The sequence below is a fragment of the Mustela erminea genome, chromosome 17 (assembly GCF_009829155.1).
Source record: "Mustela erminea isolate mMusErm1 chromosome 17, mMusErm1.Pri, whole genome shotgun sequence".
In the NCBI taxonomy this organism is placed as follows: domain Eukaryota; kingdom Metazoa; phylum Chordata; class Mammalia; order Carnivora; family Mustelidae; genus Mustela; species Mustela erminea.
In genome coordinates, this window is record NC_045630.1 from 2040710 (window position 1) to 2055481 (window position 14772).

General features: G+C 36.7%; 1 protein-coding gene across 6 annotated transcripts in view; it reads right to left on the reverse strand.

Moving 5' to 3' along the window:
* Positions 1-477: 477 nt before the first annotated feature.
* KIFAP3 (kinesin associated protein 3) overlaps positions 478-14772 on the reverse strand; it is a 182677-nt gene continuing 168382 nt past the window's right edge. For 4 of the 6 annotated variants that reach the window (XM_032318306.1, XM_032318308.1, XM_032318309.1 and 1 more), the window contains one exon: positions 9095-13851. In XM_032318306.1, coding sequence (XP_032174197.1) covers positions 13737-13851 — 115 coding nt within the window. In that variant the 3' untranslated portion in view covers positions 9095-13736. Of the gene's footprint in view, positions 1039-4841; positions 4911-9094; positions 13852-14772 lie in introns of those variants that run through there. The other 2 variants (XM_032318304.1, XM_032318303.1) reach the window with 2 other exon arrangements.

A 14772-nucleotide genomic window follows, 5' to 3' on the forward strand; every position in this document is an offset into this window, starting at 1 on the left:
CTCAAGGAACTATCTCTGTGTTAGGGTTATTTGTTTTGCTGTGTTTGTCAAGTATATTTCCAACACTGTAACATTAATGAGTTGCTTTCAAAATTCATTATTAATTATAATGTCTATTTCTTACCACCCAAATCTTACAAAAACAAGAAAACAAATGGGAAACAGGTGAGAAAAATATGCTGTTCCTTAGTTTTCCTGTGAGATGGCTTTTCCATACTTTAGATGACACGAATAATAAAATTTAAAAACCCAATACGAATCTAGTTTCACATGCACTCAGGCTTTCTACCTTAAAATCAGAAAGACAAGAATTCAAATTGCTGAAGAGATTCTACGCATATGTCACATAATCTATGGCACATGTTCCATTACTCACTGAAAACTAGTTAACTTTGGGAAGCAGCCCTGGAAAGGAAGACGGCATGGGAAAAAAAGGATGATATTCTTTGCATAAACTTGAAAGCCACACACATCACCTGGAGTACTCGAGTTTACAGGGAAAGCGCAGGGAAAAGAGAATCCACACGCACCTACACAAGCAGGTGTGAAACACATTACATAGAAACACATGACTTTCACTAATTCATTTGCACTTTATCCTTTTTAATAGAAATTAAATTAGTCACTCAATGTACATAATGTAGTGTGTTTTCCAGGCTGGATGCTTTTCAGCGTTTACTTTTGTGTCTCTATGAATAACACGGGAAATGTTATTCACCATCCAAGATGTGGTGAACAGGGTCTAACTATATGTAACAGAGGACAGAGGGATCAGAGTTAATTTGTAGCTAACAACACGAGAAAATAAAAAACAAAACAAAAACACAGACCTGCAGTAATATCCACATGCATTATTAGCCAAGATTCAAAGTTAACCCAACCCACACAGATTTCTTCTAAGTTGAGAGCACACACAGAAAGGGATGACTTTATCGAGATCCATAGCCATAGTAGTAAGGCTCATCAGGGCGGAATCCGTAAGCTGTGGCAGGGCGTCCAAGAATGCCAACTGGCTGGCCAAAGCCATCCATTCCAAGGCTGGAAAGAGAAAAAGGTGTGGTGAGTTATATTGTTCATCACCCAACCACAATGTAGGCCAAGGGAGGCTGGGAACTTTACACCACCAAGATTTTCTTCCTAGCAGCAAAAGTGATTTATGTGGCTATCATTAGGCAGGCCTTTCTCTTGTGTGCGTGTGTGTATAGGTATACACACACACATATATGAAATATACACAAATATACATATACATTATATAATATGTATAGTATTAGTTAAATTAATTTAGTCACAAATATGTGTATAATAAATATTTACTTCTAACAATGTGTTAAAAAGTGGGAAACCTCTGTCATCAGGTGCTATTCAAGACAGAAAGGAGGCCAGATCAGAAGAGCTTTAATAAATTACATTCATATATGGCTTTTATGCTAGAATATGAAAAGATGTTATGTGCTGGCAAGTATCAGTAATACACTGCTAGGGAATGATAAAACTAAAACTGTAGGAAGATGAGTTTTATTATTCATCATAAGATCATCTTTTCATATGAAGATACAGTATTATTAATACGGACATGCATTTTGAATTTTAGTAGTAAACTCTAACCTAGGGCCAAATCATACTATAAGCCTAAACTGAAAGAGTAAGACAAGGAATTTTACAATATTTAAGTTAGCCAGATTTGTTCTGCAAATCCTTCTCTGAGTCCTCAATTAAAAAAACCCAAATAAATCATACATGTTTCTTTTGAATGACAGTAAGACAATTATAAATTTTGTTTCAGTTTATTCTATGGAAATAACAGAAGCCTATAACGTTCAGAGTTATAAAGATACTTGAAGCATGGATAACCTTTATTACTTTAAAAATTATTCTTTCATCTACTGATAGATTTAAAAGAAAATCTTTTCTCCAAAGCACTTGTTAAGAATCAGAGAATTCTGCAACACTTAGCAAAACGACAAGAGACTTATTTTGTCAGGCGGAGATGGCAGCTATGACATGCCCATGCACGGCTCATGCAGGGAGTGCTAGTGAGCTCATGTCCGACCAAAGGGAACAACTTATGACGCAGAAACAGAAACTTGGAAAAAACAAACACATTTAAATGTTTTAATATTAGAGAGTATACTAGATGGAAAGATACTTTATCAGCAAAATCTCAATATGACTAAAAAATAAAGAGGCACTAACTTCCTCTCACAACTCAAAATGAGATTAAAACACAAAAGTACTATTGATTAAAAGGCTGTTTTAAATAACTTGTGTATGTGCACGTGTGTGCACGTGTGCACCAAGACGGACTGCGTACTTAATGTAGAGAACTAGAATATGTACAGGGCGTATTATTCATGTGAACTTACTGCTCGGGGAAACGGGTTTTCTGAGATAAAAGTTTTACGTTAGCATTCGTTAGTGAGTGATCCTAAAGAAAACAAACTTTTGGGCTCCTTCTAAATAAAAAACTGTGTCTGTAATTCCTAAAAGTTGACCGACATGTTTTAAGTCTGAATTTTATTTTGAAATGGCGAAATATAGGCATGTCCTTCCTACTTTGGTCTCCTGGGAAGACATTTTAATTTTATGATGAAGCAAAACACTGCTCTAGAGGCAACTTGATTAAAGAAGTTTCAGGAAGTAATGCAGCCCATGAACTCAGATACACCCGTGTCAGTTAAAATCGAGGGAAAGCTGGCCACTGGCATTCTTCTCCTGAAGCCCTTAAGCCCACTCATGTGTCCCAACAACTCTCAACTATGGCTGGTGGGACAGCTCATGACCTTCAACTCCTCCATTTTTCATCTCCTGCCCGCCTGCCCCGGACACTGGCTGGATTTTTAGCATCTCTTCGGAGCCGAAGAGCAGGAGACTTAGGTTAAACTCAAGTTAATTTTGTCTTTGTTTCTCAGCCTAGAGGTTTTCAGGAATTTGGGACCAAGAGGCAGTGTAGACCGGCAGAGAAACACGCGAAGGCAAGTGAAGTGCAGCAAGAGGACAATCCCGAGGGGAGGGTGCCAGCCATGTTGCTCCCCAGAGGCCACTGTCCGTAACTCACCTAAGCAATGCTTTGGGTGGCCTGTAACTCTCTCAGGAATATCAGACCTTTTGTCAGGCTTGTGCTCACTGAGGAATGGCTCTTAAAGTTCTGAGAGCCTAAGGTCACTACACGTTCAAATTGCAAAACTGTATTTTATTTCTATGACCAACAGGAAATCGTATTCCCATGTGGCTTGACACCAGGGAAAAGGATAAACTTAGACATTAATCGATCTGCGTGGTGTAAATAGAAAAATGGATATTCTGTTTCTTAAAAAATGTCAGTCACATTGTTGGTAAGAATTTGCACCCCGAAGTCCACTAAGGTAAGACTGGAATTTGAACACTGAAAATTTACTCAATAAAGTTCTATTTATGTGGTCAGCACTTCACTCAGAGACAAAAGTATGTTTAGGCCAAAGTTTCTAGACTTCCACAGATACCGTTTGGGAAAAAATTTTAAGGAGAAAAATTAGAAACTCTTAAAGTGAGTTTTTCTGTAATTATCCACCATGTATCACAGATGCACTTGCTGTTTAAAGAAAATTAAGTCTGAAACATTATGACCAGTTTGGATGGCACTTTGATGTAAATCCTAGGTCCTTTTATATTATGAAAGATCAGCTGTATCTACATAATTAATATCTTTTAGATAAAATTCACTCAGAAACAGAATAGCTTAATTATTTAATCTCTCGTTTGGTTCTAATATAGAGGGGAAATTAGATTTTCAGGATGCTGAATCCTGAGGACAGATGTTCTCTTCGGATATGTGGGCACATGTTGTACTTTCTCCTTTGAGATAAAGATGTGGCCTTGTTAATGTTGAATCTGGTTCAAAATGAGGAGAGTAAAACAGTAAGTATTCCTTTAAACAGGAGCAGATTCTTTATTTAAGTTCTAGAAGGGGACAGAAGCTGTGACTATAAAAGGGAAGTGCGGCAGCAAAAACTGTGCTTTCCTGATCCACTCAGGACTCAGAGGCACTGGCACACCCTCGCCAGGAACCCCAAGAACCAGGGACACTGAGCCGTGGTCAGCTGTTTGCGTTCTTGCCCCGTGGGACAGCTCCCCTTCAGATGAGAGTTGAGTGTTTACACCGGGTTTATATGTCCCTGCTTTCTTCCTGGTACCCCTAACCTCCACAGAAAGGGTGTGTCCCTCTAGATCAGAGAATGCCACTCCTAGACCGCTTTTTTAAAGTAGAACTATGTAGTGTCATTTAACCACTATCCTCAATGTCCAGATGTCATTTTTTACCTTTAAATTAGCAAACATAACAAAATGCAATCTCTTCTTAAAAACACATATTTCTAGTTCAAAGAAAATGGTTCCTGTTTGCTGTGAAAAGGCAACCAGGAAAGGTGAGGCCCCCAAATCCTTCTGCTACTAAGTTTTATGTTCCAAGAACAGTGATTTGGGGGTACCTAGAAAGGAAAGTGACAAATTCTTCATGAGTAAAAAATTATATTTGAAATTCAACAATAAATATAAAATCACATCTAAAGCTTATCTTTAAACAAACATTTGGAAATCTAATAGCATTCAGCAAGCAGGAGACGGAATTTTCTGTAATAGTGACAAGGCTTCAAACAAATTTTTAACAGCATTCATTGTATTTCTAAACTTGCAGTAAATTAGGGAGGGGAGAAAAAGAAATCCAGGCATGACAAGTGATAGTTCCCATGCAGCACATTACAAGGGGAATGGCAGCCAGGAAGGGGTCCGAGGCACTCTGAGGCTCTGACTGGACTTCTGTGCCAGAGTTGACATTCCTGTAGAGAGGGAAGGAAATCACCTACCTCTAGCTGTTTGTGAGGCTTAATTAGTGCATATTTGTAAAGCACTTTGAAATCCTTGGATGAAAAGTGCTGCGTAAGTGAAAAGTATTATCATTATTTTATTAAAATTAAGTAAAAGCAACACAAGTCTTTATCTTCTTTGAAATTCTCAAGTCAGAAAATGAATGCAGAGCAAATAACAAATATATCAGAGGATGCTACAAAAAACAAAAAGTAAATTCAAGCCGCGTTCTCTTAACGTAGGTTCACAGAATCTTTGACTTGGAAACATGTTTGGAAATAATCTAAACTACGCTTCCATTCACAACAGCCTCAACTGGGTCTACAGAATTCTTTGCAAACATCTCCATAAATGGGAATCCTCACAAAGCAGCTCATTCCATTCACGGGCCCATCAAACTATTACAAAGTTTTTGTATCTTGATCTGAAATCTGTTAGTTCTAGAATTACCCTCTGGAACCACAAAAGAAAACGGATTCTTCTTTAATGAGGCTTTTTCACAACTCTCATTTAATCAATCCTCATGATATGGTCTCTGGGATGTTTACCATCTCATTTGCTCTCTAAAACAACTTTGCTACTTTTCAATGGTTATCTTAAATGAAGAAGTGAAAATAATGTGATACTGTACTTATTTTGTGGTCTGAAATCAGCACAGAATATAATGAGATCCTGTTTCTAACTCTCTAATACCATAGGCTAAAAATTCATTGATCTCAAATTTTTAAAGGAGTCCTTACCACAAAATGGCTCACATTGAATGTGTGTGTATGTGGGTGTGTAGTTGTGTGTATGTACACACACAGACACACACATGAAATTTTCATGTTGCCTTTCATCTTTTTGGTGTGGGTCTTTCTTCAGGAATTCTATTCTCCCTAAAATAAAATCCTTTGTGACAATATTTATATTTATAAATATATTTGTATTTATAGAGGGTAGTGATAGAGTGTAGTGATTTTTCCTAACTGCCTATCTTTGTGGTCTACAGGATAATACTGAAGTTTCGAATTCTTTTGGGATTCTGAAGTGAAAGGACTTAACATAGGCTAACTTTCTTCGGAGGAAGCTTTCTAGGATATTATAGAGCTGCATAAAATGATCCTGTAATAGCTTTCGAGTTCATTCTTTTTATTATTCCAATATATCAATCATAGAATCAAAATCAGTATTTTATTATCTAAGATTATAAATTGATCAGTAATTTCAGCCTAACTATAATTTGTCATGAGAAATTTAGAAATATGAAATTGTAGTAGTGCAATGTAATAGTGATCCTTTGTAGCCATCCATCCATCCATCCATCCATCCAAATGGACATGAGTTCCTACAATGTGTTAAGTATGGTGTTGACAGTCAATGTTAAAAGAAAAATGTGGTACTGGGAAGCCAATAGTAAGACATGGTCCTTGACCACAGACTGGAGGCGACTAAACACGAACAGAATTCCTGTAATATGTTGTATTACCCTAGTACTTTTATAAATTACTACAGAAGAATAGAGGAGCAGCAGATATTGACTATATGGGGAGAGTATATTAGAGGTATGTATAAGTTGTTACAAAAGAATCTAGGGTGCTAGAAAGTCTTTAAAGAAAATACTTTTAAAGATTTATTTATTTATTTGCGAGTAAGCGAGCAAGCAGCAGGGAGGGCAGAGGGAGAGGGAGAGAGAGTCCCAAGGAGACACTGTGCTGAGCCTGGAGCCCAGTGCGGGTCTCAGTCTCACGACCCTGATGACCATGATCCCAGCTGAAACCAAGAGTCAGACACTTAACAGATTGCCACACAGGCACCGCCAAAATACTTTTATTTTAATGCGTCTGTCACTTCCTCATTATGTATCTTTTTACTTTATTTCCTATGAAACTGTAAGTACTATACAGGGGTAAAGAGGTCACTGTCTTATCAACTGCTGCGCCGCTAATGGCCAGCTTCATAGCGGGCACGGAGGCCTTCAGAAGAATTTCACTGTGTGAACGGACGGATCTACAAGGACAAGGAGGACTCACAGGTGAGGAAAGATGCTGCAGCCTGAGCGTGCAAGAAGGCGCTGAAGAACAGAAGCTGCTTACGTGAGAAGCCTTAGGGTTACGGTGAAAGCAGGTGACAGGAGAGAAGGCCAGAAATGGAGGGTAAGGCAAGACTTTGAAAGCTCTTCAGATGCCAGGCTAACTATCCACTTTGCAGAGTTGTCTATGGTTTTTGAAAATGGGGAAAACTTACTTCTGAGTTTTAGCAAAAGAACTGTGGCAACTATGGGTGTTAAGAGACAAAAGCTTGGGGAACATTTAAGAGAATATCATGGCTGTCCATACACAGAGTGACAGGAGCCCGGAGAGGCAATGGCAGAGGAAACAATCAAATATGCTATCGTCCCTGATAAAAAAATGCTATCTTTTCTCTTTTGAAATCAGTTTTTTAGTTATACTTTTACCATTAAAAAAAATTTTATTTATTTATTTGTCAGAGAGAGAGCACAAAGCAAGGAGAGCAGCAGGAAGAAGCAGGCACCCTTCTGAGCAGGAGCCCCATGTGGGACTTGATCCCAGAATGCTGGGATCATGATCTGAGCCACTCAGGCACCCTATACTTCCACCATTTGAGAATGAAGGAAAAGAATTTCAAAACTGGCTGAAATTTTAGAGGTTACAGTTAATTGGAATGAAACAATTTTGGCACTTTCCCGCAGGCTTCATCAAATAACTAAGAGGGTGTGCTGTTCCATGCAGGTGAAATCAGACTGTACAAGTACTTTGCCTCTGCAGTCAATAGGCTGAACTATTCTGTCAGAAAAGAATTTTTTTCCTTAAAATTCCTAGATGTAGTAACAAGAGAAGTATAGATAGAATGATCTAATGCCTATAAAATTATACCTAGCAGGGCACCCGGGTGGCTCAGTTGGTTAAGCAACTGCCTTCCGCTCAGGTCAGGATCCTGAAGTCCCAGGATCTAGTCCCGCATCGGGCTGCCTGCCTGGTGGGGAGTCTACGTCTCTCTCTGCCCCTCACCACTCTCACACTCTTTCTCTCTCATTCTCTCTCTCTCAAATAAACAAAATCTTAAAAAAAAATTATACCCAGCATTAGATCTATTGAAATCTAAATGCCTGTAATTTATAAACCAACCACTAGATGGAGAGCTTGTCTTATCACTGAGTATCATTTGCTTTCACAAAGTTTTAAACCAAATTTTACCAAATTTAAACTCTCAGCAAATTCCACATTGACAGAATATGGTTTCCACTGCTTTCTCATACAGTCAATGCTCTCCTTTTATGAATGTGGGGGCCTATGAAAATGATAGAAGATGCCAATCATCTGGGTCACGGAGAGATGTAAGGAACGCGCACGGAAGGTACTACTACTATATGACAACCTCTAAAATTTTCATTGAACGTGTCGAAAGCCTCTGTTTCTATAAATTTGTACATAATACATATTTATTTGAGGCTGCTGAAGGGTGTTATTAAGCTTGAGCCTCTGTATTAGTGAGTAGATGAGCATAACCGAGCAGTCTTATGGTGAGCTTTACCAATACATACCAAGTGTTGCTATCATTTTCCATTTAGTTTTTATCGTTAATCTTTTATATGCGTGAATATAAATTTTCCTTTTATTATGAGAAAACTAAATGGCTAATGAATCTTAAAGAATCACATTTTAGTGAAATCAAACCAAGTAATATTTTTCCAAAAATCAAGGCCAAGTGATATGAGTAGTGGGAGGCTGTATTTAAAGTGTTCATCTGGAATTTATTTAGAAAAATATTTTTTAAAGACATCTGTCAGTTCTAAGGGGAAATATACCACCTTGGGGACAGATCCTTTCAACTTAGTTACTATACTAAGATGCTTCAGATAAAAACTAATTTGTAGTAATGATGGAAGAGGCATGTATAAAATAGTCACTGATTTATTCCAAATGGTAAAGAAATTCTGCTTCACTGATGCTTCTCTAATTTCATTCAATTCACACTTCTCTTATAATGCATCTTAATCCGTTGTTTAATCCATCTCCAGGGGCTATTTTATTTTTTATGTGGAAATATTATAGTTGGCACTTTTTCATATTATACCACTGCATTAATTTTCTAAATTCCTTTTTATTTTTAAAAATCTTATAGTGTAATTGAGATTCTTCTATTAACTCTAATTCTTCGGCATCTGCTCTTACTGTTGTACCTGACAATTCAACTCCATCACATTCCTTTCTTCATGAGCTTTACAGTATTTTACTGTGTTCAACTTCAGGTTTTGGGTTTTTTTTTGTTTTTAACTCATTATTTTTGCCTGTCTGTTGGCCCTTGAACATGGAAAATATTTCTACAGACAGGTTCTGTATTTGTTTATAATATATCAAGACCCTGGGGATTCCATTGTCCTGGAACAATTTTAATGACAATTTCTTGGTTTGGGGTTCCCTGAATTAGATGAATAACATAAATTCTGAACCCACTCATGCACACGGAGAAAGCTTATGATTTCTCTTTCCCTTGGATGACTATCCTCCTAACCTAGGGCCTTGGAGCCAAAGATAAGTTTTGGTCACTTTTCTAGGCTGGTGAATTAAGATTATCTAGTCCTTTTTTCAGATGACGAAAAAAAGGCAGTCCACTGAAGTTCCAGGCTTTATATATGGAATTTAGTTTCATTCTCCTACAGTATATAACCTATACTTAGTTCAATATATTCTTGTGGGTGGTTATTGTGGGTGTGTGTGTGTGAGAGAGAGAAAGAGAGAGAGAGAGAGAGACTGGGTACATTTCTTATCTTTGTGAATCTGGTCATGAATTATGAATTTTTTGTTACATTTTATCCATCTTTTCTATATGTCTACATGGGGAGGACCTTCTAAGTCAGCTCAGTTTACCATCTTGCTGGAAGTCCTTTCCATTTCAGTCTTATTATTCTGCTCTGCACATTCAAGAAAAGAATGTTTCAACCCTGTATTCTGGTACTCAGAACTGGCTTGCTTGAGAAGAACAATGACTTGAAAGAAATAATTGGAGCCATGAGAAGATATTTTCTTTTTCCTTATTTGTAGCAATAAACCAAAAAAATACTCTGATAGGTGCCTAATGGAAGCTGTCAGATGTGATTATCAAGCCGAAGTGATATTTATTCAAACCTATAATGGTCTCAAACTTTCCTTAATAATCTTTTAATGAAAATATACCTTCTAGTCATCTTTAACTTACATTTCTTCAGTTAAGTCCAAGGACTTCTTGAAATTGGCAGTTCTATAATATCAAGCAATGCCTCATTCCATACCACCAAATGTTAAGGAAACTTACTGAGCTGCTTAAGTAACCCCTAGGTCAATAAACTGAGTCATTAGCACCTCCTTTGAATAATTGTTTGTCTGTTACTAGCTCAACATTTATATAATCTGTCATAATACCTTGGTTTTTTAAGGTACAAAAATTACGGCTGTAGGCTTAAAGAAGAGAATATAACATAAGTAGCAATGTTTTCACAGTGATCGTTTAACCAGACTGCCTGGTACTGAGTGAGTTAAAGCCTGAACACCACAGCTAATTACTATGTAATGCTAACCTTAGTTGCTGGTTCATTTTGAGACTCTTTAAAATATGAACTGTGTATTTTACCCCTATGCACTCTCTTAATGATTTGTTTTTTTAGACTGAAATCACTTCCAGCCATCAGTTATACTCCTGGTCTCTACATATGCACTTCTCCAAGCACAAATATTTCTTTTTCCTATTGGTCTGCCAGCCCTGTCAGAGCAAATTTCACTTTAAACTAAATGCTATGATACTTAAAACCTCCTGGATTACTCAGGCTGCTAGTGCGATCTATGACCTTCCAAGAATGACAGCTGAACTTTCCAATTTGCTTATACTGCTTGGGGAACTAGAAAGCACATGCCAAATAGGAAAATGTTTCTGATGTTGAACAGAGAGAAGTTCTTGTTGGAGGTGGGAGCAGGAGACTATTAAGTACTGAAAAATACTAATAAGAAATGAAAAGAAACTAAACATGCTGCAAAGTCTAAGACCTTGAGCATAATTCAAAAGTTAATACTAGTACTAAAAACTTTTCAGTCCAATATAAATGCCCCTCAGTTGCTATAATTTAAGCACCATTCAGAGTCTTAAAGTGATAATGTATTACCAAAATGAACAAGTTCAAGAGATGGAAGAGAACCTAAAATTATCACAGGTACTGTGCAAAATGGACTATTGCCAATTCCCCATCTTTCTTCATGAAACAGAAATCTGACATATGGACACAGAGTAAATATGGCTATCTAGGATGCATGCTATATGCCCCTCTCTCAGAAATGAAAAATTAACATTAAGCTTCTGCTAAAACCTTGTCTCCAAATCCTTAAATTAGTAGTACAGTATGAGGATATTTTCATATAGTTTTAAAACCTTTCACTTTCAAAAAAAAACCTTTCACTTTCTTTTACTACTTTACACAAGAGGTGGACAAGTGTTTGTTATAAAAAAAAATCTGAAAAATCTTATTGAATATAAGAAGCTTAATGTAACCTTTCCAATTTATGTCATAGTCTACTTATTCACTTGTCTCAATAATTTTTAGGCTAATAAAAATCAAATGCTGGTTGATAAGTAGAGACTTATTTTGGTACCTAAAATCAAACCAAGTGACATTTTTCTAAAATTGAGGGTACAAGTATGGATAATAGAAACTATATTTTAATAAACTGAAAGTGCATTGTTTTAGGTAGCTAAGCATGACAATGTGGAAATTTGATCCAAAATAATATTTATAATATTAAATGTACCACTAAGATGCATTGCCATACATTATTATGATATTTTAAAACATCTATTTTGGGCAATGTTACATAAATATTTCCAGCCACTAATTCAATAATTTCAGTAATCACTACAGGTCAGATAAATATTTCATAGTTATTTAGCATCCTCTAGAGCATTAAAAATCTCAGTATACTGTAGAATACGCCAACACTGCATTTATCACTACACAAACAGGTCCTAAAGTAAATCTCTACTCTTAAATTTCATAAGCTCTCCTGTCCTTGAAAATACATTGGTCTGCAAAACAAAAACAAAAATGAGTTCACTTTCTACTTATGTCTAAGGCCAATTTCAGATTGTCAAGATATGGACTGACTGAAGTCATTCTGTTCAGACTGTGGTCTGTTGATGGCGAGACAAGGTATTTCTGTATCATCTTCACAGGACGGGTCCAACTACGCTTTGGGCACATGTGGCATTGACACCATGCCAATTCGGTGTAGACTGGAATGTATAAGTATATGATACTAACATTTACCTTTCTTATACCCTGTTGCCATATTTTAAAGTTATTTTTAAAGCAATATAAGAAAACAACATACTTTTTTTCTCTATTACTGACACACATGGACATTTTTTCTCCCATAATTTAAGAACTGGGAATTATGTTTATTAGCAAGACTAACTTAAGTATGAACTTATCAACAACTCTTGAATTTTATTAAAGTGAGTGGAGTGCAATGACCTCAAAACCAGAATATCTGGATATGATTTCTGCTTCTAATGATAAAATTTGTTACAGTCCATATTTGTAACTGTCGTAATTTTTTTTTTTTGTAAAATAAGAATAACGGCTGTCCCTTTTAACATCTGCCTTGAGATTATTATACTTCCAAGTCTCTTACAAGAACAGTACAAAACAGTACAGAGACTCCTATATATTTGGTGTTGTTATTATTATGACATATGAAAATGATAGCGCTTTCCCTAAAAATACTTACGAAATTCTGGCTGCTCCTGCCATAAAATCCAGACAGTTAGGAGATACTCTATCATATGTGGCATGCTTCTTACACATGCTTTCTGTTTGCTTTTATGGGGCTGTTACATAATTCATAGAGATTTATGCCTACACGTAGGCAACTAATTGTTATTGCACTAAAATAATGCCATGGCCAATCATACCTTCCTTTAACCATAGTGAGACTAGACTGCTTGTATAAATAAGGTTACTCAAGCAAAACCCTCCAGATTCTATATCATGATTGATGCAAATGATACAACACATGTTGGGATGAAAAATACCGGGACTATCTCTTTACATGCTTCTTTACCTTATTTTATATTCAGTGAGTTTATTTTGAAAGTAGTAAATCAAAGATAAGGTTTTTAGTGATTCCACACAAATCGTCACTTCCCAAAGTGCACACGTTTCTGTACTCAGGTTTACTGCTGTTTGAAAAGGGCACAGGTCATGCATGTGTTTAGGACAGGCTATTTTCATTCTGTGATGTTTGTTATCTTGGGGTTGTGCCAACCTGACAATCTGGGACTTATAAATGAAGCTGGGCAACGAGCAGCAGAAATCTTCAGGGAGATGGGAATGCACCAACCATACATTTTTGAAATTATAGGCAGTATGGGTTTTTAGGCAGTATTTCAAGCTAGCATATAGGTATACCTATGTTAGTTTTTTCAAGTATGCACGACATGGGAAGATTACAAGTTGACTTACTTAAAATCACTATGGTGTCCACTTGCTTATGGCAAACAACACCCCCCACCTCAAGATTTTAGGGGAAAAAGGCAAGATGCAACTGTAAGAAATTGTAATAATTTCTTTTCTTGCCTTAGTATATCCACAGAACAAGCTAAATTACAAAAGTCCAGTATTTACAAAGCCCTTAGAACCTGGAAAACTTTAAAAAAAACCTTTTGAGACTTTAAAGAATTCCTAGTCTTTTACCACTCCAAAAAAGATCTTAGCATGATGTTTGAACACCCACGTAAATGAAGTCTTATGGGGTTTCTTGTATCAATTTGAAAAGATGTAATATTTAGTCTACAGTTGCGATTTAAAAATTTACTTGCCTAGCTATGTTCATAGAGGCCTCCTCCCATCCTTTCACATTTGAGGGGCTCTAAATTAGCCACTTGATACTGTCCACACAAATTTGGATTCTTTTTTTAAGACTGTATTGCCTTTTAATTTCTGACAGGCCAAAATGAGGTGCTTTGTTTTTGGCTGGAAAAGACCTGAAATGGAAAGAATTTCTGAAAAACTGGGATGTATTAACCTTAGATCAAGATAAAGAAAATAGGCTTAATTAATATATTTCTTGAGATATAATGCAGATTTATGCCACAAAAGAGAAGATATTCGGGAAATCATTAATTATGGCCCCTGTTTATGAGTCTTTTCAAAAAGACTTATAATCTTTAACAAAAAGGCCTTAAGAAAGCCTTTGTTGATGTGCCTTTCTAGTCTGAAATGAGACTGCAGAAATATGTGGCCTTTCCATAAAAACATAGACATACACAGATCTTGCATTCACCTACAATTAACTGTTAAGTAGAAGTATATACAGTATATACAGTTAATAATCATTCTTCTGAAATATAAAAACAAATTAACATTTGAAAATTACTTCTCCTACAGGCTGTCCCATTTGTCTCTTTGAAGTACATGCGTTCTATTTTTTTTTTTTTTAAAGATTTTATTTATCCATTTGACAGAGAGAGAGAGAGATCACAAGTAGACAGAGGAGCAGGCAGAGAGAGAGGAGGAAGCAGGCTCCCCGCCAAGAAGAGAGCCCCATGCGGGGCTCGATCCCAGGAACCAGAGACCATGACCCGAGCCGAAGGCAGAGGCTCAACCCACTGAGCCACCCAGGCACCCCCATGCGTTCTATTTAATTAATAGAGGCACTAAGCAGTTACGAGATTACCAAGTGATTAGGGCTACTACTGAAAGGCTGCACATCGGCCTAAAATTCCCACAGGATAAAATCTACGGGGTTACAGTCCACAATTAATCCCGGTAACTCCAGACATCTCTTCCCCTTCCAGATAACCACCAGTGGGAGTTTACTGCCTTCTTTCTTTTTTCCAATGATAAAACTTGATACATCTTTGTAATCTAAAACTGTTTCAGTTAAAAGTTTTGAGAGTTCATCC